The following is a 26,713-nucleotide window of genomic DNA, read 5'->3' as shown; positions in this document are numbered from 1 at the left end:
CAACCAGCAGTCTTTGTGAACGTTTGGCTGGCTTCCCTGGTGACTGTTCTCTGGATGTAATGTTTAGCCGTCATGTTTCCATCAGACATTCCTTCAGAGGCACATGCAACTTTCCATCGTAAAGTAAAGAAATACATTCTGGATGAGCTCCCAACAGCAATGTCAATATTCTGCCACTTTTAAAAGGCCATTCTGTCAGGGCTTTGTTCAATACTTGCTTCAATAATGCATAGTGCGTCTGTACTTGGGGGTCTAGGTACTTCTCAAGTCAATATTGAGAGCCTCAAAAAAGTTGAATGATTAAAAAAAGTTAAATAATAATAACAGAATGGAAATTTCTCCCCAAAAATGTTTCTCATTACGTTTCAAGCTGACTCATACGTATTATAGAGTGAGAATTTAAACTCCATTAATTGGCTTTGGAGATTAAGTGCAGACAGGCTCATCTTATAAATTACAGCAGGGTTCAGATGCATCCCTCAGGGTATACTCAGAGCCTTTTTTTCACACTTAATGGAGTGTAATTTAGTATATAAACTAGATTATAAGCAGGGACAGTACAGTAATACTCAGTCCTGCTTTCATGTGGTGTAACAAACATTAAGAGAAAGGATTACTAAATAAAGTCTGCCTGTTTGATTGAGTCATGTGAAAATACTTAATGAAGAGAAAATAAACTCAGGACTGCCTTCTTAAACAAAAACAAATGTCTGATGATGACGATGATGATGATGATGATGAGAACAGATGAAAATAAAGCTTTGATTTCTATTCTGACAAAACAGTTGTCTAATGTTGTTAACTCATTCAGTGCCAGGCTTTTTCAAGCTTGTTGATCCCTGTGCCATGAAAAAGGCTATTATTTTACCTTTTCAATTGGTCACAGAATGTTTGTCTTCAGTGTGATTGATCCCCTGATGGTTGCTAATCACTGAGTCACTTCAGGTGTGGTTTCACAAATTTCAACGAGGTCATTGTGACCTCGTTGACATTTGTTTTTGATGTTTGAAAGTGCCATGCCACACTCAGAAATACAGGGTTTACAATGGTAGGATTTTTTTTTTTTTTTCTCCGTTTCCTTTTTAACATTGAAGTGGATGGAGCAATACGTTTTTGAAAATCGTTTTCTCCTAGTTCCTTTGAGATAAAAATTAAAAAAAAATAACCAAAAAAAAATATATATATATTTTGAAAAAAATTTTTTTTTTTTAGGAGACGTCAAAAGACGTCATTGGCACAATTAACCAACTGAAAACAGCCGTCAAAAGACGTCATTGGCATTGAATGAGTTAAATAATGAAAACAAATAGTATGGTAGACTGTTGATTGACAAAATTAAACGTAAGTTACCAAACTAGATTGCAGTAATCAATTAAAATTAGGCCTAATTACTTCAATCAGTAAGGCCTGTAAACATTACCTTGAGATTGAACTGGTTGATCACTGTGTGCTCCCCATCATATGAGATGATAACTCTATTATTCACCACCTCTGGCTCTGAGAAGTAGCCCTGCTTGAATATTTTGATCTTGAATGTTCCTTCTTCAGAATAGCCCTTTGCACGGACAGTGAAACTGAAGGAATCCTTGGACCTCAGACTCTCGTAGTTATGTTCATACGACACAACTCCCTTTTTCAGGTCTTCCAGGGAGAATTGCGTCTTCTCAATCCCACTCACAATGATCCTGCCGTCACTCGGAGGTGTTGTCACTTCAAACACAATCTCTCCATCATTCCTAACATCCATGTTGTACTCGGCACTGAGCAGGGAGGTGTTCAAGGTCTTGGTGGCACCGTGGTCCATCACCACCATTGTGTTGTTTACCACATGCAAGTAGGGGTCTCCAGCTTGGATCTCAAGGAGTGCCGTGGTCTTGTGGAAGCCGTCGGACACCTGCAGCTGGAAGCGTTCGCGGTCAGCACCGTGATGCACAAACAGTACATTGTTGTCCTTCAGGTCAGCCTGAGTGAACCGGTACAGCGGCAGTGAGGGGTCGGAGGCAGACACAATGTTACCTGAGAGGATCCCCTCACGGGCGTAGACAATCTGGGTGTCGTTGAAGCCCGAGTCATCATCCTTGAACTGGATGACATCAGTAGTCAGCAGGCGCTGACCGTGTCGAACCACGTTGAAAACTCTGTCCACAACTCTCGCAGGTGCATGCTCGTTCTTGGATTGCATAGAAATTCTGAAAATGCCACTCAGGGATCCTTGGCTTCCTGAACTCCCTCCTGCCTGATCCGATACCATGAAGTGGAACTCGTCGCTGCTTGTCTTGGAGCCATCGTGTTTGTAGATAAGTCGGTCCAACTCGATGTCTTCATTGCTAAACAGCTTGATTGCGCCATCAAATCTTGGCTGCCCTGGTGGGGATGCTCTCATGAGACGGCCATACTTTGGATCTTGTATGACCCGGTACACAAAGTCAGTAGACATTGGGGATAGGGTCCAAAGATGATCTTTGCTAATAGTTCCCTCCCCTCCTTGCAAAATAACCAGCCCCTCATTGGTCAAAACAGGAGCATTGATATCTGCAAGGATGTTGATTGGAAAGGTGTAGATGGGAGAGTACTCGTCCCCTGTAAAGACTCTGAACTGAAAATGGTCCTCACTGTCCACAGCTCTGCGCATAAGGACTCTGTATGTAAGATGACCACCCCTGAGGTCCTCCTGGGTGAAACCGCCACCCTCACCCAGCTCTCTGCCTGACACCTGCAGTACACCCAGTGTTGGTGGCTTCAGAACTACATACTTAACAGTTTCGGGGTCTGGGTTTTCCCCTTTCACTTCAGCCTCAAGCTCTGTCAGTTTGATTGCCTTCTGTTCCTCTCCCTTCATGTCTAAGGGGACCAGGTTTGAAACTTTTACCGGAGCGGGCATGATCTTGACTAAGAAGATGTTGTTCCAGAGAGAGAACTGACCCAGGTGAACATCAAACTGAATGCGCTCAGTCACGGTGTCTTCCTGGTCACTTGAGTCTGTGCTGACATATCTGAGGCGCTCCTGCTCTAAATCTGACTGATGAAAAGCTGTCACTTGCTTGACCATGTTGTTGCCAGTGAGAATCTGCAGTTCTCCAAATCTCAGGGGTTGTGTGATGTTGTACACAACATCCCCGTTACGGGGATGAGAAATGACAGCCAAGTGTTGAATGCCCATGGAAGAGTTGCTACCCTGAGACAAGAGAAGGCCAGTGTTGGTCACAATTGTCATGTGTGGCTGTGTGACAGCTAACTTAAAAGTGGTAGACTGGCTTACAGAGTGTCCGTCTGATACTTCCAGTGTCATCCCAGCTCCGCTACCACCTCTGTGTACAAAATAGATGTTTCCATCTTTCAACTGCCTGCAGGTGAACTCTGTGATGCTTCTCCCTGGCTGCTTAACATTTTCTAGGTACCCAACTTCCACTGAAGGCTCGGAGGTTACAGTCACCACCAATTCATCGCAGCGTGTGTCAGAATCCACTATTTTTATCAAGTTGGGGCTCAGACGGGTCCTCCCATTTTCCGTGATGGAGATGTCCCCTCCACTAAGTTGAGGGATGTCATTGACCGGGATGATTTCGACTGGGAGAATGTACTGACGGGGAGCTTTTAGACATTCGGGTAGATAGCTGTTACTGAGTGCTGTGACCTCCAATTGGATCTGGTCTCCGTACCTCTCATTTCCATCGTGTAGATATTTAATCTTCTTATTGACCACATCAAGGAGGGTAAACTTCTGCGTACGCCTACTGTTGATGTTCATATCAACCAGACCGTACCAGGGATCACTTTGGAGAGTAAAGATGATCTGTGACTGGCGGATTTCTGCAGCATTTAGGTCAAAGGTGGGGCTCAGGTTGTTGATATCTAGAAAAACCTCACCCCCCTCAGGTACCAGCAAGGGGGTGACGTCAAGGAGTTTTGTTACATTCTGGAACAACTCTGGTATGTCTTCTGTCGGGTAGCAGTGTCGCTCATTGGGGTCTACGTCAACATATCGGATTCGGACAGGGGCAGGTGTTGTAGTTGCCTCTACATCATAATAAGTTGAGTAGTCATAGTCTTCTCCCTCACATTTGACGTGAACGTCCTTGGTGACCAACGCATCCTGCAGACTTCTGTCCTTCTGGTTGACTTTTATTTCTCCCAAGCAACCAATAAATGACTCAGACGTTATCTCTTCTTCCATGCGGTCCAGGTAGGTGTCACGGAACACTTCCTTCATTTTTGCCTGGATCCCTCCCAGATAAAGATTCCCGACCAGATCCAGTCTATCCGCACTGTCGAGAGGGAGGGAGGCAGCCTGGCTGTCTACGTTAATCTGAAACGAACTCTGGTCAATCTGGATCCTGACTCTGTGCCACTGATCATCATCCAGCTGTACCTGGGTGTTGTCCAGCACCTCCATGCCGGTGCCAACATCTATAACACCTTTGAGGAAGCCGCCTGTAACACCAATGGCGACAAAATCTGTGTCTCTGCCGGGGTGGAAAACGAGCAGTGCGTCTTCGATGGTGGTCTTCATCAGAAACTCGAGGACCCTCCCAGCTCCACTGGTGCCACTCCATGTAGGGAAAGACACAAACGAATCTGGGCTGATGAAACTGGTCGCCTCCCCATCTCCAGCCTCAAATTCACCGCTGCAAGATTCCTTTGTGTCGTGGCAGTCCGTCAACGCTGATTTCAGGATGTCAAAACTATGGGACTCAAACTTGACGTCAGTCATACAGCCTCGGAACGGTGGGATGGCAGTGCTGAGGTAGGGGGCCTCTAGCTCCCCTGTACCACCCAACCAGACTCCCAGATCAATGTTGAGCTCCTTCTCCCCTCCAGAGACAGGGGTGTCTGTGGAGAAGAGGTCGTCGATCGTCATGGTGATTTTGGAATCCTGGAGTGTAACGGACACTTTGTGCTCCATGAGGTTGTTCAGTTGGACTCCCTGGGAGGAACTCAGGGTCATGTCACCATCTCCCATGTTTATCCGCGCCTGCAGGAAGACAAGAAGAATAGATCTTAATTAATTCAAACTCTGCATAGCTTTTTATCATAATGTTACTACAGTACGCTATATAATAAAGCTATAAAGTAAAACGAATGATAACATAATTTACGTATTGTATGTTATCGCTAGTGAATCAAGAATCTGATCTGTAATGTCAATAAGGAACATTTTTTGTTGCCTTTCCATTAGCGAAGAGGGGGAGGCTGAATGTATTGATTCACATCACATTGATCCTTTTCACTTCAGTAAGCTTTATTTCACCTTGAGTGAAAATGTTAAGTGCTATGAACCAGAAAATTTACCCATATCCCCTTGAAAGTTACAGAATTTAAAAAGTTGTTCAATTAGTTTGAACAGCTCTGAAGTTTTTACTTGATATCATAAGGTTTTTTTCATCTCTTTCATCCTTATCCAGAAATACAACTGGGCTCGAGCTATTAGCAATTGGGACCTGCCCACTACTACTATAGTCTGGAGCTAGCTCGCTCCCCCTGGAGTGCCATGCTCATGGGTACCTCAGTTATTGAGAGGGGAAAATGTTTATTTATTTATACTTCTTTTGCCCACCAATATTTTCCCAGTTGTTCATGGGAATTGAACTGGCAACTGTCTGCTCAAAAAGCTGCCTCTGCAACTTCAAGGCAACCACCGCCCTGTTTTGTGTTCATATCATATATCAGCCACGCTCTTCAAGACTGTGGGAACAGCATTCGTGATTACTGTTTAAGATGAATGTATACTTTGAAACGTCAGATGAAAGTGTCTTTTAAAAAAAGGAATGTACTGTATGACTAATAAAGCATAATTTTTATGAGATCATACATTATGCTTCTCTGCACTTATAGATCAAAGTAGAAACAAGGAACAAGAGTGCATAGTAAGGTCATGAAGTCTGTACTTTCTCCTCATATGAGACCTCGCTTAATCATCAATGTAGACGTATTTCCCTTTTTTCCGGAGGACAATTCCTAGACCTTTTTGCAACAGCACATACGGTATGATGCAAATTCACCCCCTCACTGCTCTCAGACGTTGTGAAGCAATTACTTATTGAATTAAAATGTCACAGTCCTCGTTCCATTCAGGCAGAAAGCGAAGACAACACAGCAAAGCAATTTATGAATGACACCTAGATGGGATTTGTCACATACAGATACTGTAAGAGTCCCCAAATGACTGACGTGATAAATAATAAAATCACGTTTAAAGACACACACCCCTCCCTTCCCAACATCTGTTGTACTGCTTAGTATGGATGTGTGGTAGGTATCATCAAGGGACGCTTTCCTGTGTGTTTGGTCTGGATAAATGGAAAGAGATTTACAATAGCTGCTGCTGTCGGAGCTCCATTCCATTAGAAATTTGTGAGTTCTCTTTTTTTAAAGGAGAGACACTAAAACTCCCCTCAATCCCCTAGTATTTCATATCTGATGTATGTGGAACAACAGTGAATGAATCAATGGAATTTACAGTATAACACAGCTTTTTCCCCATGCTAGTCTGCCATTGATTCACCCTAACATTTCTACCATTTTGAATATTTTAAAGCATGTGCCATATAAATATACACTGTATATACCTTTTTCTGGAAGGGTAAGTACAATCTTAATCTGGAGTATACATTTAAAGGTGTAGTAAGTGAAATTAGTTTAATTAAAATAAGTGTTAAATAGCTCTATATTCTGATAGTAACCATTGCTACAGTGTTTACCAAAAATATAATTTACACTGCCTTTAAGCACTTGAACCCTATGGTACCTATTCTAGGTTGAACATTCGGTGAACAATAAACATAGCACATATACAGTACAAGGTCACAACATGTCACAACGTGCTGTGTTGTGAGCTTGTACATCGGCTATAACTCAGATTGTAAAAGAAATGAACCCTTGTAGGACTTGATAGTGTAGTGCATTACAGAGCATCTCATGCAAGGTACTGCAGCAGTGAAGGACTGCATTGCCCTTAATTGTGATTCATACTTAGTTAGCTTGTATGTATATTATATTTCCCCAGCTATAGGAAGCTGGCATTTGTTCTGGGAAACCAAAGGGAGAAACTCATTTGGTATACAGTACCAGCCAGAATACCCCATGAGGTATGCACATGGAGCTGATTTTCCATGTAAAATAATACAGGCTAATTATGCCACAGTATAATTGAGCTCAAACTTTCCCACCCGAGTAGGTTGAGGAAGTATTTTCTTTACGCTAATAGCCTCTGATAATAATTAACATCAGTCACGGGAGGATTACTGTACAACACAGGACTTCCCTGAGGTGACAGTTTAAGACAGTCGCAAATGTTAATGTTGTGACCATCAACATATGGTCTGCAGTGATTTTGTTGTATTGATGCCATACATTGGTATCTTACCGCCACTACTGTACATGAACATATACAGTACAACTGTTTTATGAGCTTGGAAAAACTGTGTTTTTTTATGTTGCTCAGAGATTGGACCAAGGTATTACTGCCTGAGGCTTGTAAGAGTTGTAAATATCAACACACAAACTCCACAGTGTAGAGAAAGTACTTGTATGTTCCCTAGAGAGAGTGGTGCTGTATATCTAAAGTATTGTTAAAATCACTTCATAAGTTCATTCTAATAAATGGTAATTAGGCCCTGTAATGCTGTTGTGATTGATTTATGTTAGTGGTAAAACCTAAAGTAGGCTATGAGTAACAGGGAAAGTACTTCAAGGAAAAAGTGATTATGTCTGTGTATTGCTGAGGTGCATATCTGACTATGATTATTCATAGACATACTGTAACATGGCATGACTGAACTGACTTATTAGTGCCTCCATATACTACTTTCTCTGTTTTAAGCTGTCTGTTTGCTTTTGATATTTGTTTCTGTTAATGTGTTTGCTTCCATTAATGTGTTCTCTGTTTTAAGTATTTTTGGCTATTTGTGTCTTATCATGTTTTGAGCTCTCTATGAACTCTGCAATGTGTCATTGATGTTGTTTTCTCCCGACTGGAAAGCACTTTGGATCAACTCCTGTTGTTTTTAAGCATGCTATACAAATAAAGGTGACTTAACAAGTCTTTGAATATATTTATAACTCAAAATCTTTTCCTCGGACGGTTCCTGGAACAAAATGTGAGAGATGGGGGTCCGCAGTCAAATACATATAATTATTGACATGAAAAAGTTTGAGCACCACTGATATAGCAACACAAGTCTTTTCAGAAAACTGTTTTCTACTGACCTGTAACTTTCCATTTTGGAGTTCCAGAAACAGGTAGTCTTCATTGCCGGCAGCCAGTAGGAGCAGTCCGCTCCGTCGGCTGGTCTTAAACTGCAGGGATAGCTGGAAGGTGGAGACATCTTGGACGGACTGTATTCTGCAGTAGCTGTCTCCGAAGTAGGACACTGTGAAAGAGAAGAGCAAGAGGTTGAAGAACAGCAACAACACAAGAAAATGACTGGATGTTGAAACCAGGTTGATCTGTCACAAGAGATAAGATTCCCCCCTAACTTTAGCCACAAGAGTTCTATTGTGCAACTTAGTGTTGATATAGTATTTTATATAACATGAGTTTAAAGAGTTAATAATGTATTAAAGATTCACAGAGAGAGATGGGAGAATGGACACACCCACCCTCACAAGCACATACAGTACACGTACGCATTCATTCATGCACGCATGCACTCTCACACACACACACACACACACACACACACACACACACACACACACACACACACACACACACACACACACACACACACACACACACACACACACACACACACACACACACACACACACACACACACACACACAGATACACACGCACACACACAGATACACACGCACAGACCTAGTACATTACCTTCCAATTCAAACCTTGCATTTGTCAGCAAATCAAAATGCAATGTTGATTTGCATATTAATGCATACTGTACTGTCTGCCACCAAACAATAACTTTGTGTTTGTCTTGTAGAAGTAGGCGGAACTAAATATTTGTTTGTATTTGTCAAATTCATCTCCCACAACCACAATACACTCAGCTTCTAACTGTGCTGAAACAGCAAAAAACAAATTCAATAAAAGACATCTGCTTTGTCTTCAGCCTCTTAATTCATGCTAAAACCACAACCAACGCGATGGAATTCTCATGTACAAATCTGAAGAAACCAATTAGACATGGCCGTTCGCTGACTCTCACGTTAAAGAGGGAAACTTAACTCGAGCTTTGCCAGCTACATTTATCAGTCCTCCTCCAGCTGCCTGTTCCTGAAGAGGAGCTCTCCTCGCCTCAAAAGGGATTCTCTCACAGAGACATCAGTCATTAGCCCTCCCGAGGCCTCTCGTAGGGCTCGGGAGGATTTCCCAGGCTCAGCTGAGCCGGGATCCGTTTTGACCATATGCAAATTCAGCCACCTGTCTGCCTGACTGCCTGCTCTCCGGAGCTGCCCCCTCCTCCTTAAAAAAATGTAAATCCTTTGAGGAGGAAGTTGATTTGCCACCCCCTACACATACACACACACACACACACACACACACACACACACACACATCAGAGCTCACGCTTCAAAATTAAACTGGAAGACCTCCAGGGCCTTGTGTTTGCGAGGCAGAGTTTTCCGCGATGTTGGCCAAGAGAGACAGATGTAGGAGGATGGGGGCTTTCCGCCCAGCCAGGGAGCCACCCCACTTGCCCTCGCAAGGGCGAGAGTTCAAGCCTTGGGGATTTAAGTGAAGATGGGAGAAGGAGGAAGACACTTGAGCCACATGGTGGACAGCGCTACTGGGTTTTTAGTGCCGATGGAATGAGAGGCGTCGCTGTGTCCCATTTAGAACATTCCAGTAAGGCTGTGAGGGGCTGAAATGTTCCCCTCAGTACCAACATGTAGTAGCAGCCAGGAGTGGCAAGGAAATAAGCACAAACAATTCACAACAAGAGTCTGATATTATCTAACTCCATTGGTCTAACAATGTAGTCATTTGCACGCACAGCTATAAAAGGATGAAGTATTCCCTCCATTCTGTGTGCATGTGTGTTTGTGATTTCCATTAGCGTGTGTGTGTGTGTGTGTCTTTAAAAGGGCATCCTGCATCAGTGTTAAAACAGCGTAAGAGAGTGTCTGTTTGTGTGTGTGTGTGTGTGTATGTTTTAAAAGGGCATCCAGCATCTGTGTTTTATCCATCCTGAAGCCTCATACTGCCAGCTTCTCTTCATCCAGCAGAGACTACATGTTGTGTCCTCTCCTGTACCACGGTGTCCTGCAGATGAACCCTCCATACCTCCACATGCCCACATCTGCAACAAACAACTCACTGGGCAGAAAAGTGAAGTGAAAACACGGGCGTTTAGATGTCAGCAAGGACGAACGGCAAAGCCTTTATCATCTCGCCCATGCTTTTGTGATTATACTAAGAGGCATTTGCCTGCCTGCTCGCCTTCGCTTCCAAGGCTGTTTCTGTCATGAGCAAGTCAGTGATGTACGGCACTCAGCTGCAGAGCCTGATGCCGCGCACACTCGTACACACACGCACGCACGCGCGCGCGCGCACACACACACACACACACACACACACACACACACACACACACACACACACACACACACACACACACACACACACACACACACACACACACACACACACACACACACACACACACACACACACACACACACACACACACACACACACACACACACAAACAAACATACATAGATTACGTGCTGATGCACAGCTCCACTCCTCTCTCCTCCGGGTCAAACAGCCATGCCGTGGGTGACAACTTTCAATGTTGAACGATACGGATGATTAACTTTGCTGCTCTCACATGTCTGATGACACGTGATGCATAATTCAATACCTATGAACATCATAAACTTCTAACTTAGCCACTGTGAGCAGCCAGCATGAATAGTAAATTCTCCTGAAATGGCGAGAAAACCCACTGGAGTGTCCAATATCAAACCAAACGTGGGGAGATCACAGGGACAACACAACCGTTGTCTTGTATTATTGAATTAAATTATGGAGCCGTTGAACATTACACTGTAAAATCCTCAACGTGTAATTTAACTCTGGGAGTGTACAAAAGGAACCAAATGGTCCCTTATGGGTTCCATTTGTAAATTCCCAAATGGATTAAAATGATTTTCCTGTGTATTAACATCTAAATGCACCGCCAAATACATCTCTGATTGAGAACTCAAGTTACTGTACAGTCCAGAGTGTTCTGGGTAGGATTAGGTTCAATAAGGAGGTCTCCCAAATACCACGCTAGCACTAATTGCACAGGAACCTCCGGGCCGAAACTCAAAGAGTACAAAAAAAGTGAGAGACAATAGAAGGATCTATTCTTAAAGGCAATTCCATTAACAAAGAAAATCGCAATGAACTTCATGGCGCTTAAGCTGCCTAGCTTTTGTTGGATTGTTCACTGAGTTTGGGAAGGAAGGGGGGTGGGGGTAAAACTGCTGATGGGAAGCAGCAACGCCAATACGATTCTGCCTTGGGGATTTTCTGCTTCGAATTGAGCTCTCTGCCTTCCCAGCAGCCTCCAGCAAGGAGGAGGCAGTTATTTGTAATGAGATACAGGGTCTTGCTCCCTCAGTCTACCTGGAGCTTGGATTCATTAGTGGGCAGGCTAAGCTGCGCGCTAAGCTGTGAATACATGAGGTAAGAAAAAAAGAAAAAGAAATCTTGCTTAGTGTAAAATGTCTCCTCGATTTCACCGTCCATTTGCGTTTCATCTTTCTCCTTGGGTCATGGACACGGACACTGAGGTTTAATCTGCTTCGGTGTTCTCACATTTAGTTACACAAGCTGAGAATCACACCAAGATGACGAAAGAAACGGTATTGTTACTTTGTGAGCGGAGTGAACGGACTATGGATTGGTCTTAGTGACACTGGAGCAGTTACAACAGGAACACACACACACACACACACACACACACACACACACACACACACACACACACACGCACGCACGCACATACGCACACACGCACACACGCACACAGGAACAGCAAGACCTCACAGAAGGAGCACAAAGGCAACAGAAGAGCTAAATGTAATTTGTCTTGGTGACATATAGGTGCAGAGAGGTACAGGCTGCTCACTGTACGTAACATTACGACTCACACAGTCACAGGAACAACAAGTGTTCACAGAGCGTCTTTGAAGGACATAACCATAACGTGTCCTGACGACATCAGTGTGATCTGTTATGACATACTGGGTTCAGGGACAACAGGACCTTCAGTACAGTACAGTACAGCACAGTATACAGTACAGTACAACACTACGCTTTCACCTTAACTATTAGATGGTACAGCATCACCCAACATAAATTCATCCACAAACCTTGCTTGATAACATTCAAATCTTACACCCAACATCCCAACAGCTATAATTTTCTTGAAATTAGCCTCTAACACGGTTCAAAATACCAATGTTCAAAATAGCTTTAACCACTTAAACCCTAAATACTTTGTTGACTGGAGTCCCCCACAGGGGTGTCTTCTGGCCCCTTCCTTTTTCCCTCTAACTCGAATATTTTTGCTGACTGTTCGCCCCCCAGAATAGGGACGCTAGGGTTCATGTGGTTAAGCTCAGCTTAAAGCTGAGATAAGAGAGAGCGAGCAGCTGAAGGTCCAAGCAGGGTTGCCTACTACCTGAAATTTAAATAAGGGACACCTGGCTTCCTTATTTCTACGAAAAATAAGGGACGTCCAGAAAAATATCACTTTATATGTACAGTACAGTTTTTGTATATTAACAACCTGTATTACAATATGTATGAGCTGTTTGTGTGTCCCTTATCAGTTCAATAAGGGACACGTATTTTAGTTTTCCAAATAAGGGACGATTCCTTATTTCAAGGAACAGTTGGCAACCCTAGAGGTACAGACTCCCACCGCAGAGGTAAATAACATGCAGCATTTCTCCATCTTTTAAGAGCTTGAGGGATTTATCTTCTGCAAATCCTGCACTGTAATCCCTTCCTTTCCATGGCTAGTCGTGACCTGTGTTTACCCAGGATACACCAACAACAACACATAGCTAAGGGCTTGTCCTATGAGGCAATAAATTATTCGTCTCGCATATTAAATCCCTGCATCCATGTGTACGTGCCCAGGAGCAAGACACTGCTCACCTACTTATACCTTGCACATATTAAAGTAAGCTTCTCAGGATCAGAGAACCAACTTAATGTGAAGTACAGTATACTGAATGTTGGTGTGATGATTGCAGGCTGGTGACAGGGGAGATAGTGGAGTCAGCAGAGGCGAGCATCATTACCTGTCAGTTATTGTCTCAGTCTGTTCCCTCTGGACGTAACATTGCTGCCACTGGCTATGTCCAGCTGTGTGTGTGTGTGTGTGTGTGTGTGTGTGTGTGTGTGTGTGTGTGTGTGTGTGTGTGTGTGTGTGTGTGTGTGTGTGTGTGTGTCCAAGTCCAAATCTGTGTACTGTATGTCGCTAGCTTGTGTATCGATCCAGTAGGTTTTCGTGTCTGTATGTGTGTGCATGTTTGCAGTGTGTCCCCGTTTATCCCACACTGAGAGAGTGTTGCATTGATCTTACAGTCTCTGTTGTCTTTAGTGCCTGTTCCCCCTTCCTCTCTCCTTCTCTCCTCTCCTCCCTTCCACTCTCTCTCTCTCTCCCTCCCTCCCCCTTCTCCTCTCCTCCCTCTGTCACACTGCTTTATTGTGCGTCTTTCTAGGGAGAACGCTGGTCGTCGTCCAGTGCAGATGGCCATAATTTGATGACTGGCTGAGCTTGTATTTATAACGCTTGAAGGAAACTTAAGTCTCTCTCTCCCCCCTTTCACAAAAAAAGGGCCGAATGAATTCCTCCCTTGTCAGCGCCCACCGCCCCCCCACCCCACCCCCCCCCACCCTTACCCCTACCCCTCCAAGTGGTCTTTTGGTCTCTATCAAGCAACACATGTCCGGAAAAGCTATAGGGAGAGAGGAGAGATGGAGAGAGCAACCGCAACCGGAGAGATCAGGAGAGACTGGAGTGAATTTGCCGTCCTGTGACTCTATCTAGTGATGCATACGTGCATCCATCCCTGTCTTTTTCAGATACAGTGATATAGCTACAACTTAGAAGTATCAACCCAAACATCATGTGAGCATGAGTGTGTGCGTGTGTGTGTGTGTGTGTGTGTGTGTGTGTGTGTGTGTGTGTGTGTGTGTGTGTGTGTGTGTGTGTGTGTGTGTGTGTGTGTGTGTGAGTGAGCGAGTGTGCGTCCGTGTGTGCGCACGCACGTGTGTGTGTCTTGTGTCTGTCTGTGTGTGTGTTCCGTCTTTGCCATAGTAACAGTGGCCTAGTAGCCAAACAAACCATGAAGCTCCTGGTTCAGCCACGGTCCGCTTGACTATAAATAGTGTGGTTATGTTGGTCATTTGTTTCCCCTTGCTGGACAGTGCCTTCTACACAGCAGTGGCATAATGACTTCTGGATGTAATTATGTGAAGGATAGGGTGCTGCTATCCAGAGATAGAATTGGAGAGCTGTTTAGAGGCATAATAATGACATTTACCGTATGGCAACACAGTAATTACTGTGACAAGCAATTATATCTCCTTCTCATGGGTTATGAATGAGCTGAAACAAGGGTCAATGGCAATTCTGTATGTAATAGAAATTAGGAGTCTGCAGCCGTGAAGGTCCCTGGAGCATGGGACATGGAATATTGGAGCAGTTACAGTACATGTTAGTTAGCCTGCTGTGACAAATACAGTAGTTAAATGTATAGACACTATAGGCTGACGTATACGCCAAGGTAAATTGGTTTGTGTTGGGTTTGAGTGTGGTGGTATTATATCATCCAGCAGCTCATGTTTTCAGGTCATATAATAGATTGACAAACTGTAATGGTTTGGGATGCTTTCCCTAGGCGAGTCTGGGAGGCGGACCTACCGGATACATGATTTACAGCGGAGCAAATATCGGACCTAAATGTTAAAATATGGTGTATGACAGATAGTCCATCTATAACAAGAAAATTAAGCTTGACTTCTTTAGTCAGTATAGTATAGTAGTATAGTAGTGAACAGATGTCATTTCTTATTTTGATTAGCCAATTATTTTCCCCCTCTTGTTTTCCCTGACAATTTAGTTATGGCAATTCATTCCTCCCACTGCTTGCCACTGCTGTCCCCTGCCAGTAAGGAGCCCCCACAGAGAGGACGTAGCCCCGCTGATAGGAGCTGCCCGGCCTATAGGAGTATGTGGACTACGTGCAGTGGCAAATATCACCCTCCCGCCTGGCTTCCCTCCTCATCTTTGACAGATTTTATGATTCATTTTTGGTCATAATATTTTGTCAAATCTGTCAGCTTACAGTAAACCTAAATGAATATGTCAACAAGCTGTGTGTCTTTTTTGATAAGCATGGTCCAGTAATGATCCACAGAAACTTTGGTAGCAATGGGGAAAAAAATGTGTAGGAGATGTTGAAAAGTGTTTTACAAAGAATTCAAAATGGCTTCTTCTTGTAGACAGGCTTTAGTAGTTCTTGAGGCAAATATCCAGTCCAGAGTGCGGATAGATGGATATCTGTAACAAGTTTCATAGCGTAGGAGTTTTAACTTTTGAAACAGTTTATCATTTTGACCTTTAATTATAGCACCCCCATCAGGTACTTTGGGGTCATAATAGCTGTGCAAGTAATTTGCACACAACTTCCAATAATTGGTGAAAATGCCATGTCTGTACCATCTATCAGCTCTTCAGGCTTGAACCTTAATTGCTGTCAACGAGGAAATTAAGTGGGGAACAAAAGGTATTCCCACCGCAATGTGGGGAGGGAGTTGGCTGAGAACGCGGCAGGTGCTGCTGGCACAACTCACTCTTGTTGGTATGCAGCCATGTTTGACAAACATAATGCATCACACTGAACTATAGATTACCACCTGGTCATTAATCAAACATGATGTTTATTGACAAACATTGTTTTTGACATCATGTTTATCCCATGGCTGCATCATCCTGGCTGCAGATGAGGACGGCCCTTAGTTGGACAACCGCATCCAACAACGAAAGCCCAGGTAATACTCTGCAGTATATTTACTGTACTTTGTTGCCAGACTGCAATGCCAAAAGGCACTAATAAACCTGAATTGAAATGAAAATTGAATTGAATTGAATTGGAAAACATGAAGTCTGACTCACTTATTTGTCTCAACTGTGAATCTTTTATTTAACCGCTTTAACTCTGGCATCCCTATTTTGGGCATGTCATTATAGGCAAGTATTTTCTAAAATAAAATAAAAAAACAGCATTTTTTCGAAACTAGCTGATCAATGCGTGTGAGCTTGTAGATCAACCAATTCTGAAATAAATGAGAGCATTTTTTAAATGTTTTGAAAGTAGGGCTTAAGTGCTTAATGAATTAATGTGTTAATTTAATTTATTTCTGAATATCTGCCTTGTGAGCATGTATTTTAGCTGTAGGCAGCTTATTGAACTTGATCTTAATCTTGATGTCAAACGTTCACATTAATACCCTCTCACATTTTAAACTCAATGACATAAAACCAAAAAGTTTATTTGACTGTGTTTGTTTCCAAGGTTCAATCAAATTCACTTTGTAAAACTGCCGAAAAAGTGAAACCATTCTCCAGGCTCTAACTGCTTCACTAGTTAGTGTTTGATTCGTCAAGCAGTTCTACCTGTCCTGTAGACCAGGGGTTCTCAACCTTTTCAGGCCGTGACCCCCAAAATAATGATATTATTTCCCGCGACCCCCCGCATGCACGCGTGCGGTCCCGTTCGCGCGCGCGAAGGTTATTTAATTATAATAGGTTATTTGATAATTGTTTATTATCAAAACATTTTTGCAAAAAGTGGGTAAATTGAGTAAATTAACTGATAAAACATGAATTAATGATAACATAAAAAAATATTTTGTAAAAAAAAAAAAAAAAAAAAAAGTTTTTTTTTGTTTTTTTTTTTCAAATTCACCAAAAAATCTGGCGACCCCCCCAAATTATTTGGCGACCCCCCTGGGGGTCGCGACCCCCAGGTTGAGAACCACTGCTGTAGACTGCAGTGTTAACTGAGATTAATGAAAGTGTCACTATACTATAAGGCCTCTCTCAGCTCACTGGGACTTAATTTGTATTCAGCAACTTCCTTTTTCCTTCTAATCACAGCTACACTCAGGGTGTGTCATTCAGCCACTAATCACAGCATACTAGCAGCAGTTAAAAGAATAATACGTACTGCTGAACAAAGCCACCAAGCAAAAAAGAAAAGAAATCTGATAAAATTGGTTGTTGCTATTGAAATTACTTTTAAATAGTAACCCTAACCATGTCAGTCAAGTGACTACATGTGTAGAGAACATAAGAGCAGTCGAATGTGATGAAACAGTACTTTGACTGAGGAACCTACAGTATGGTGATTTGAACATCAGTATCCATTAAAACCTAGAGAAGAAGCCTGGCATGTTTCTGCCCACAAATGCGGTAGAAATTTATGACCAGTGGTTAGATGTTGGATGGATCTTGGAATATTTTCTGTATTTTGTCTATTTGATTTGTGTTCTAGAAGCATTCAGGATAAGTAGGGCACCATAGCATGACACAGGCAGAGCGTTGTGGTACAGTAGTGGAGAGTATGTTATGCGGTCACATTGTTTTGGGGGTACATCTTTTTGTCCACGTCCAAAACATTCTCATGACCTGAAAAGAACCCCAAAGGCTGCTGGTGCCTGGTACATATAGTTGGATGAAGCAATTCTTTGAAGTCTAACTTGTATTAAAACAACTTAGACCCTATCATTGACCCCTCCTTATTTTCCTCTGCACAAAATATATTTGCCAGAAAATAATGTTCGCCTATGACATGCCCACAATAGGGACACTTGGGTTCATGTGGTTAAGCTCATTTTGTTCTCCGTCGCTCGATGGGCGACGGCGCGACTTGCCGAAAACAAAAAGAAAGATATTTAAGCTAAAAAGCAAGCTAGTTGTTAGCTTGAAAATCTAGTCCTATCCTTTTTCGCAAGCAACCGTGCAAAGGAGAATACGTTTGGCATTAGCCCTTGTGCGCCTGCGTTTTGTTTCTCTGTTCTTTCAGAGTGCTGTCTGCACAACTTCCTCAACACGTAGAGTGCGGACGTGAAGCTGCCACGCAGACACAGGCCTTCATAAACAGTCGTTCCGTGAATACAAGGGGGCCCTGCGTAGGAAACGACCACTACGACCCTTCACATGCTGCTTTAAAACGATGTGCAGGGGTGCAAACCTCCATACCTTGGCATTAGCATAGCGCTGCTGTTTTATAAGTCCACCCCATTCCACGTCCCCTTCACAGAACTCACCGGGGACTCCCACCGCCGTGGTCTTTATAGTGGAACCGTTTCCTTTGAGGGAGCGATCATGACATCATTATTTCTGTTTTTCTCTTTTCACATTCCCTGCTCTGCCTGCCTCCTCCATCTATCTACACCCTGCATGTCCTTTTGAGATTCACCAAAGCAGAGGGAAGCGAAAGTGGCACGATGCAATACACAACTCAACACACGCACGCACACACAAACAAACCCACAAACAGGAGTCCAGTAGTGGCCTGGTGGGGGGCCGCCTTCCACAGGCAATAATTAAAACGTTTCAGCTCTGTGTGCAACAGAAAGGTTGGAGGTGGTTGGGGCGTACGGGACGGGACGGGAGGGGGCTAAGGCGAAAAATTATGACCTTCCCTGTGAAAGAAAAAGAAGAGTGTGGTGTAAGTCCAGCTGTGAAAATGGAGCTGTGAGAAAAGGGCGGGAGGGAAGGAGAGCGAGAGAGCATGGAAAAGAGGTAAAGGAAAGAAAGGACCTCTGTTGTCTGAGTTGAGGCTTCGCTCGATGAGAGAGGAGGACTGAAAGAGCCGCCTGGCTTCCATTCAGGGCACAGAGGAAAGGCAAACCTCACTATTTTCTGGGGAGGAAACACAAAGTTTGCAGCAGATTTATTCAATTTCACTGGGGGTTTGTGGAACGCGGGCTAATATACCGTTGCCGAGGATCCAATGACGTTTTCATGTCACAGGACGGCCATGTTTTCCCCTTCTGCTGACATTTCATCTTGCTTCAACATTTGTACTTACATGATGTAGCGATGCAGGGCACCGAAATTCATTCACAAAGGCAGAAACGCACGACAAATACTAAGGCTTAAGTTGAAATTTGTCAGACAAAAGTGTTAAAAAGACAGGATCAGAGTGCCTTGGCATGATGTGTAATTGCAAAGAGGCTTTGAGACAGGTCTGCCCTACAAAGATAAACTATAAAGTTTATAGGTCGCAGGCGTGGGGTAGATTGGATTAACATCTCTGCGTCTGAACAGGAAATCAGGCAAGATCAAGAGGAGGTGAAAGGTCAGAGGCGAAGAGGTATAGACCACACAGCATCCAATAACATGCTAGCCTGGGAAAAAAAGGTAGTCACTCCCCATTTTCAAGTCAGATTTATGTTTCAGAAACTCTGCAGGACAGCACCCCCGACCCCCCCCCCCCCCCCCCCCCCCCCACAGACACTCATATGGCCTGTACGCAGACGGCTGCCAGTGAAAATACGCTTGTTGGCGGGGCTTCAGTTTCATGTTAAATTGACCGAACTGTAACTCACTGTAAAGCACGAACAGGGGAAAACCTTGCTACTACAAAGTGCAACATCACACAATGGGACATTCTCTCCTTTTCAAGGACAAGGGAGCCACAAGATTGGACCTACATTATAATGTTGCTACCCAGGGATCTGTTTTCCCTCACCATTAATTTCTGCTAAGTGAAGTATTTTCTACCTCTTTAAACAAGATTACTTTTAGCAGGAGAGGAGATGAGAAGTAAAGCAAAGTAAATCACAGAACAAGGTTAGGAAGAAGACATTCAATGACAAAAACTGTATTTGTTCCATCCCGGTAATATTAACGTTGAGTGAGCGGCTAAGTCATAGTTTTGCTTCAAGGCTCTATCACAGCCAAAAGGAAAAATAATGGTCTCGCACTGATGATGTCACTCAGCCAATGACATGGTAAAACAAACACAGGCCTCAACTGAAGCATTGTAGTGACTGCAGGCTCCTGCCACACTTTATGACTGGACCATACAAAGCTTTCCTCTGTCCACCACACCAACGTATGGAGGCCGTCGGCTGCCAAGGTCCCAGCAGGGGTGTGTATGTGTTTAAATAACATCAGAAGAGTTCCAACATGCACACACACGCACGCGCAAACACGTGCACACACACTCACACACACACACACACACACACACACACACACACACACACACACACACACACACACACACACACACACACACACACACACACACACACACACACACACACACACACACACACACACACACACCGTCCAACCCACCCCATGCTCCCTCCTTGTACAAAGACAAAAAGTAGAATAAGCTTTCATTTGTAGATCAACATTAGAAGCAGAATAACATTGGTCAAAGTCATGAAACTATAGTTTGTGACTTACAGGATTAGAATAGAAACAATTTGCTGCATCAACTGCATTATGCCACTGTACCTTCTGTCCCTTGAGGGAAACTAGATTATACTGGCTTTTTTCCACAGTACCTATAGAGTGTCAGATAATAGCTCCAGGAAATGAGCAGTAGTTAAGCACCAGTAGCAAAGTGCTAGTATTTACAATAAAAACACTCAACCGGCAGAGTGACGAGGTCTAGTATTCCATCACAACAGCTACTCATTAGCAAGTACAATTAGAGCTAATTATTTTAATGTTGGAGGTTTAGGGTCGCCACACTGAAGTGGGAGTCTGCATTATCCTGCTATGATGCAAAACACTGGCTTTGATTAATTGGCTTCATCATGGGCCTCATTTTCTTACAATAGAGATCATTAAAAAAGCATTTTCAATTGTTCACAATAGAGGCTGTACTCTAGCTTTCATGGAAAATACTGAACTGTGGTAGCACTTTGTTAAGAGGTCACATCAGGTAGATTTGAACATACTTTCTTTACTGTATGTATAGTATATAATGTTGACAAACGGACGGACGGACGGACGGACAGACAGACAGACAGACAGTTTGCAAACGTTATTATCTTCAAGAAGATCTCTTAACTACTTCAGGCCTTCAGTAAGCCAGAACACACTGAAACCAACAACGCCACAACTATTCCTGGGACACGCCGTCCTGTTACTTCAACGTACACATGTGCTAGTGCTAGCATGTTGGCGTTTTCCAATCCGTTATTCTGTTCTCATTTGTTGCACTTCTCTCAACGTTAGGTTGTGACCTTCATAGCAGTGCTGGAGTTCTGATTGAATGATCCACCTCCAACCAGTCATATGCGATATAGCACTGTTGACTCTCTTATAAAGTCATTCTGTGAGCTCCGTCTACAGCCAAATCTTTCAGACCTCCAGTTCCAGCCCCATACTTCTCACGTCCCAGAGAGTCTGTCTCTGCATCCATAAATCAACAACACAAATCAGCTACACTTTTCCCTGATAAAACATGTCTCTCCTCATCTCAATCATTGCTAGCGTAAACTTAATTAATACTCCACCGCTTGAGGGTGTCACTCGCCATAAAACAACGGATCTACAAGCTAACAACGTGTCGCAATGCGACACATAAATTAGGCGTTACTCTTAACTTAACACCCCCCTACACATACACACATGATTCCTCCAGACATCTCTAACATATCAATAGCTTCATTCAGCGCTCGCCCAGGGAGCTCTTATGACCACAGTTATGAGCACGAGTGCGCGGCATCAGTCTCTACCACCCCACCGCTAATGATCAGCGTGACATTGGGCTTTCACAGCGCTGAGTAGCAGATCGCTGCTGTAAATCACTCCAGTCGGGACATCAGCACTGAGGGGGGAGGAGATTTAAGGGCTGCTCCCCAACTGGGGTCCTTTGTGTGCTGTATATTAGGGGGACATTGGATGGAGAGGAGGTTTGGCTTGGATGTCGCCAGTGACCTATCTTTCAATGTTTGTACCAGAACTTTTCTCTCTCTCTCTCTCTCTCTCTCTCTCTCTCTCAGCAGGTTATCCTTTATAAAAGTTATGCCTGAATTCTATCATTGTTTCACAATTGAGTCAGTTTGCACATGTACCTTCACAAGCGCACATGCTTAACCACTTGAACCCTAGTGTCCTTATTCTGGCCATGTCATAAAAGGCGAACACGAAGAGATATGACATATGTGTAGAGGGAAAAAAAGGAGGAATTCTTATGGAACAGTCTCTGGGTTTTATTGATAACTGTTTGAATTTCTGACCTGGATCCCCCCCTCCTCCAGCAGAAGTTTGGAGGGCAATGGCGACACAGGAGCTGTGCAGTGAAAAAGGGGGCCTCCACATCCGGCCTTAAACCCAGCTCAGTAAAGTCAGTGTGTGTTTGAGATCAGAGCACCACATTAGCCTCTGTAATGAGAAACAGCTGAGTGCGCACTCACGCACGCGCACGTGCGCACACACACACACGCACACACACACACACACGCACACACACACACACACACACACACACACACACACACACACACACACACACACACACACACACACACACACACACACACACACACACACACACACACACACACACACACACACACACACACACACACACACACACACGCGCATTGATGCAAGCATTCGTGCACATGCGTGCACAGACTGACCCCTAGACTGGCTGGGAGACCCTCCAGCTCTGGGCCCCCTCTCTTGATGCTGCTGCTGCCTTTTCCAGGTCCATGCCAAACCTGATTTGCTGAGAGTAGACCGCCGTTCAGCCCCGGCCTCCACCTCTGCTGTATAGTTACCCTCTGCAGTCTGTCTGAGATGAATGCTTCTCCAGACGCAACCCAACCCTTACAGCACTGGTGCTTTTTATACCATAGATATATACACGTAGATACCGCATTAGCCGCTGCTGTTCATTGGAGCGATGCGTCACCGCGGCCACCATATGGGCAGGGGCAAACCTTATGCCCCGTGTACCGTATGTCTGTTGAAGCGGGAGGCCTCTGTACAATTAAAATAATCATAACTCGCTGAATTCTCAACCGATTTTCAGGCGGTTTGGTTTGTTACAAATGTAGTTATGTAGTTATTACTTTATGGTATAGGATACTTTGTTAAATGAAGAACTTGGGGTTTCATACCAAAAACACCATATCTTATGCAGATACAGCAGTAACAGTAAGGGTTATGAAACAGAAAAAAAGTTTTAGTCCCTCCCAGGTACTTATATTTGACTCAGGCATATTTCCTGCAGCTAGTAGTTTTGACAAGTTGCCCCTGCCAATATGGCAGCGACATTGATGAACAATCCGGTGGCCAATGTGGCGTCTAAGTATATTATGTATACGGTTTATACAATTGCAGGCACTCAGGAACAAGTGCACGCACACGCGCGCACGCACGCACGCACACACACACACACACACACACACACACACACACACACACACACACACACACACACACACACACACACACACACACACACACACACACACACACACACACACACACACACACACACACACACACACACACACACACACACACACGCACGTTTGCTCCTCCATTAGTCATCCTTCAACCTGTCAATCATTCTGCAGTCACTCCATCGTTGTTGCACACAAACACACATTTGCTGTTACAAATCCACAGACCATGGCAAACATCCGTGAGCGAGCACACACACACACACACACACACACACACACACACACACACACACACACACACACACACACACACACACAACAGAAGCTGCCCAACAGAACAGCTCTATCGTTTTAGAGAGAGAGACAGAAGTAGCACCAGTCAGTCATCCATGCTTCCCTCCCTCCATCCTGCTCCTGTCCTCTCTTCATCTCCTTCTCCCTCCCTCTTTCTCCTCCTCCTCTCTCCCCTTCCTCATCCCAACTCCTTCCCGCCTTTATTCGTCCCCTCCTCTTCCTCCTCTCGGCCCAAAGTAAGCAGCCGTTTAACATGGAAAGCCCGAGAAAGAAGGTTTACTTCTGCTGCTGTGAAACGTACGGCTTAACAGCTACTTTAATGTTCCAGCCTCAGCTCACTTATCCTCCGTCCGTTAGATTTTTCCACAGACAGGGCTGAGACCCGCCTGCCTGGCCCGCTGTGGGTTTGGGGTTTAGGTTTATTCGAAAGGAGCTGGCGCAAAGATAGATAGTGTCAATTAGTGTCAATGGAAAATGTCAGTAGTTGGTAGCAGGAGTCAGAGAACACACCGAGGGTGGAGAAGGGTTTTGGTTTGGTAATGAGCAGTTGCCAATGATCGATGCTGACTGGGTTTTCTTTTGATGAAAAGTGACATAATTTAGTAGAGGAGACAATATAGAGAAGCTAAAAAGCAAAGAGAAGGGTTCTGGTTGGGTTTGGATTCGGTTCGGTTCGGTTTCGCTACACACGTGCGCACATTTTTACGTATGAAAAGGGGTACACCAATATTATGGTACAACAGGGTTCTATGTATTCGGCAGTAAGAGACAGAGACAACATCAAATCATTTTGGTTTTGTTGCATTGTTGAAGATTGATAGTTGACGATGGAAAATATCAGTTGTTGAAACAAAGAGGGCGAGTGAGAGAGATTTATTTTCTCTCCTCTTCTTGTGGAGGTTTCACCCCCTGAACAACTGTATGCGATGTACATTTCCAGGTTGATAAAAGACAAGGTTTGATTTGCTGTTATCTCACAGAGACACCGGGACAGCCTCTGCTGGAGATTCATATATTATTCACATTCACGGTCATTTTCCCATGAAATTGTGAGTTTTGGATGTTTCGGCACTGCTCAGATTTCGGTACATGGTCATAGCAGATTGTTTGAAGTCTTTCAAATGTAAATCGCGTACAGTACAGTAATAGAATATGAAGTCAGATAGTCTAATAGGAGGCATAGATAGGGGCATAGTTAAATCTATAACACACATGCACACACACACACACACACACACACACGCATGCACGCACATGCACACACACAAACACCCACCCACACACACATCCACCCCCCCCCCCCCCCCCACACACACACACACACACACACACACACACACACACACACACACACACACGCACCTTGCGTATACCTGGTCTTGACTGAACTTTTCCCAGTTCACGCTGGCTTTCATATCTATGTAATTTGAAATGTAGCTGACCACAAACAGTAGGTACTGAAGTCAAATCATATCATATCCATAAAGGTTATAGTTACAGTAAAGTTAGTTTGTAGTTGAGGGTTTGAAGCAGAGAGAGGTTTTGAAGTGTGTCTGACAACAGGCATACGTTCTCTTGAACTCTCTCTCCTTCTCACGGCATATCATCATCTTTACTTTAGTATGATTTAAAATGAAAACTTCACCTTTTCAACTCGTATTTCTTTTCTGAGCACGTTCATTCTGAAGCAGGGTGATATTTGATATAATCTCTCCTGGGCTGTTCATTCTTTGTCAAACACTCCCATTACCTCCATCCTAATTCAATTGTCTGGGTGCAGTGGAATTTGACCATTGCACTCCTTAATAGTGTTCAGTTATTTTGACATTAAGGACGTAAGCTCATTCTACTGCCGCTCTCATTCTAAATAACTGTGGAGATGGGCATATGCTGAATGGCTAAAGTGTCAAATTAAACACGTGTTTGATTTAACCTTAAACCATACATTTTGTTGACCAAGATAGTTTATTGACCGGGGTCCCCCTGGGGTCTATACTGGGTCCCCTCACTTTCCCCCCTCTACACCAAATCTCTTCAGCAAAAATAGCTGATCTACAAACTCACGCAATGCGTTTTGAGCTTGTAGAACTTCCTTTTTTAGCTATTTGTCACTGAATGTTCACCTATTATGAGTTATGACATGCCTAGGGACGCTAGGGTTCAAGGGGTTAATGGCAGGGTCTCTGAACCACCTCATACATACTCTTACAGATGGAGAAAACATGTAAGGTCTATGACTTCAACAGAGTATATTGAGTCTGTTGAGGGCTTTTAAAAAATAATAAAACATAATATTTATCTTGGCAAAGTTGGCTGAACATGGACACTCTTTACAGCAACGCCCTGCTTTACTCATCCTGTTCCACACACTGAAATCTAGGAGATGCCCAGTACTACCACAGACTACCACAGACTTCTATTGCTGGCCACTGGGAGCAGCCCAGTACAAACCACAGTGTTCTAGTGTTGGCCACTGAGCAGCTCTTGAGACACAATCGAGGGATTAAGTGCCTTGCTCAGGTGCTTTGGTGGCAGGTGTTGAGAATAGGGAGAATATGGCTCACCCGCTTTCCCCACTTCAGAAGTACCACCCCCCAAATATTGTAATTTTGACTCCACTACATTTCTAGGAAGGGAAAAAGTAGACACTCTACAAGCTCACAACGTGTCATGATGTGACACGTTGTGAGCTTGTAGATCTGCTATTTTCACTATTATTGATAGTTTTGTACTTACGTATTTTGTTTTAAAACATGTACTTTCGAATACTTGAATTTAAAAGCAAGTACTCCAGTACTTTAATTCAAGTACACATTTTACGGAGCAACTTTCACTTGCAGTTGAGTAATATTTGACTAGGAGTATACTTTGACTCAAGTACTGGGGTGGGGTACGTTCCACCCCTGTCATTTTTCTGCAGATGTATGCCATACAAAATTATGTACCCATGACCTTCTCTGCCATCTGCAACACTTGGTGCCACAA

At 43.8% G+C, this 26,713-nt stretch overlaps 1 protein-coding gene across 1 annotated transcript in view; it reads right to left on the bottom strand.

The window, feature by feature from the left end:
- cspg4 (chondroitin sulfate proteoglycan 4) overlaps nucleotides 1-26,713 on the bottom strand; it is a 96,464-nt gene that overhangs the window by 34,210 nt on the left and 35,541 nt on the right. Inside the window, exons 2-3 of the mRNA XM_084059295.1 lie at nucleotides 8,206-8,369; nucleotides 1,421-4,972 (exon numbers count right to left, since the gene is read on the bottom strand). Coding sequence (XP_083915421.1) covers nucleotides 1,421-4,972; nucleotides 8,206-8,369 — 3,716 coding nt within the window. The remainder of the gene's footprint in view (nucleotides 1-1,420; nucleotides 4,973-8,205; nucleotides 8,370-26,713) is intronic.

This window comes from Gymnoscopelus microlampas (genome assembly GCF_963454915.1).
Source record: "Gymnoscopelus microlampas genome assembly, chromosome: 6".
Lineage (NCBI taxonomy): Eukaryota > Metazoa > Chordata > Actinopteri > Myctophiformes > Myctophidae > Gymnoscopelus > Gymnoscopelus microlampas.
This window is presented reverse-complemented; position numbering and strand designations above follow the sequence as displayed.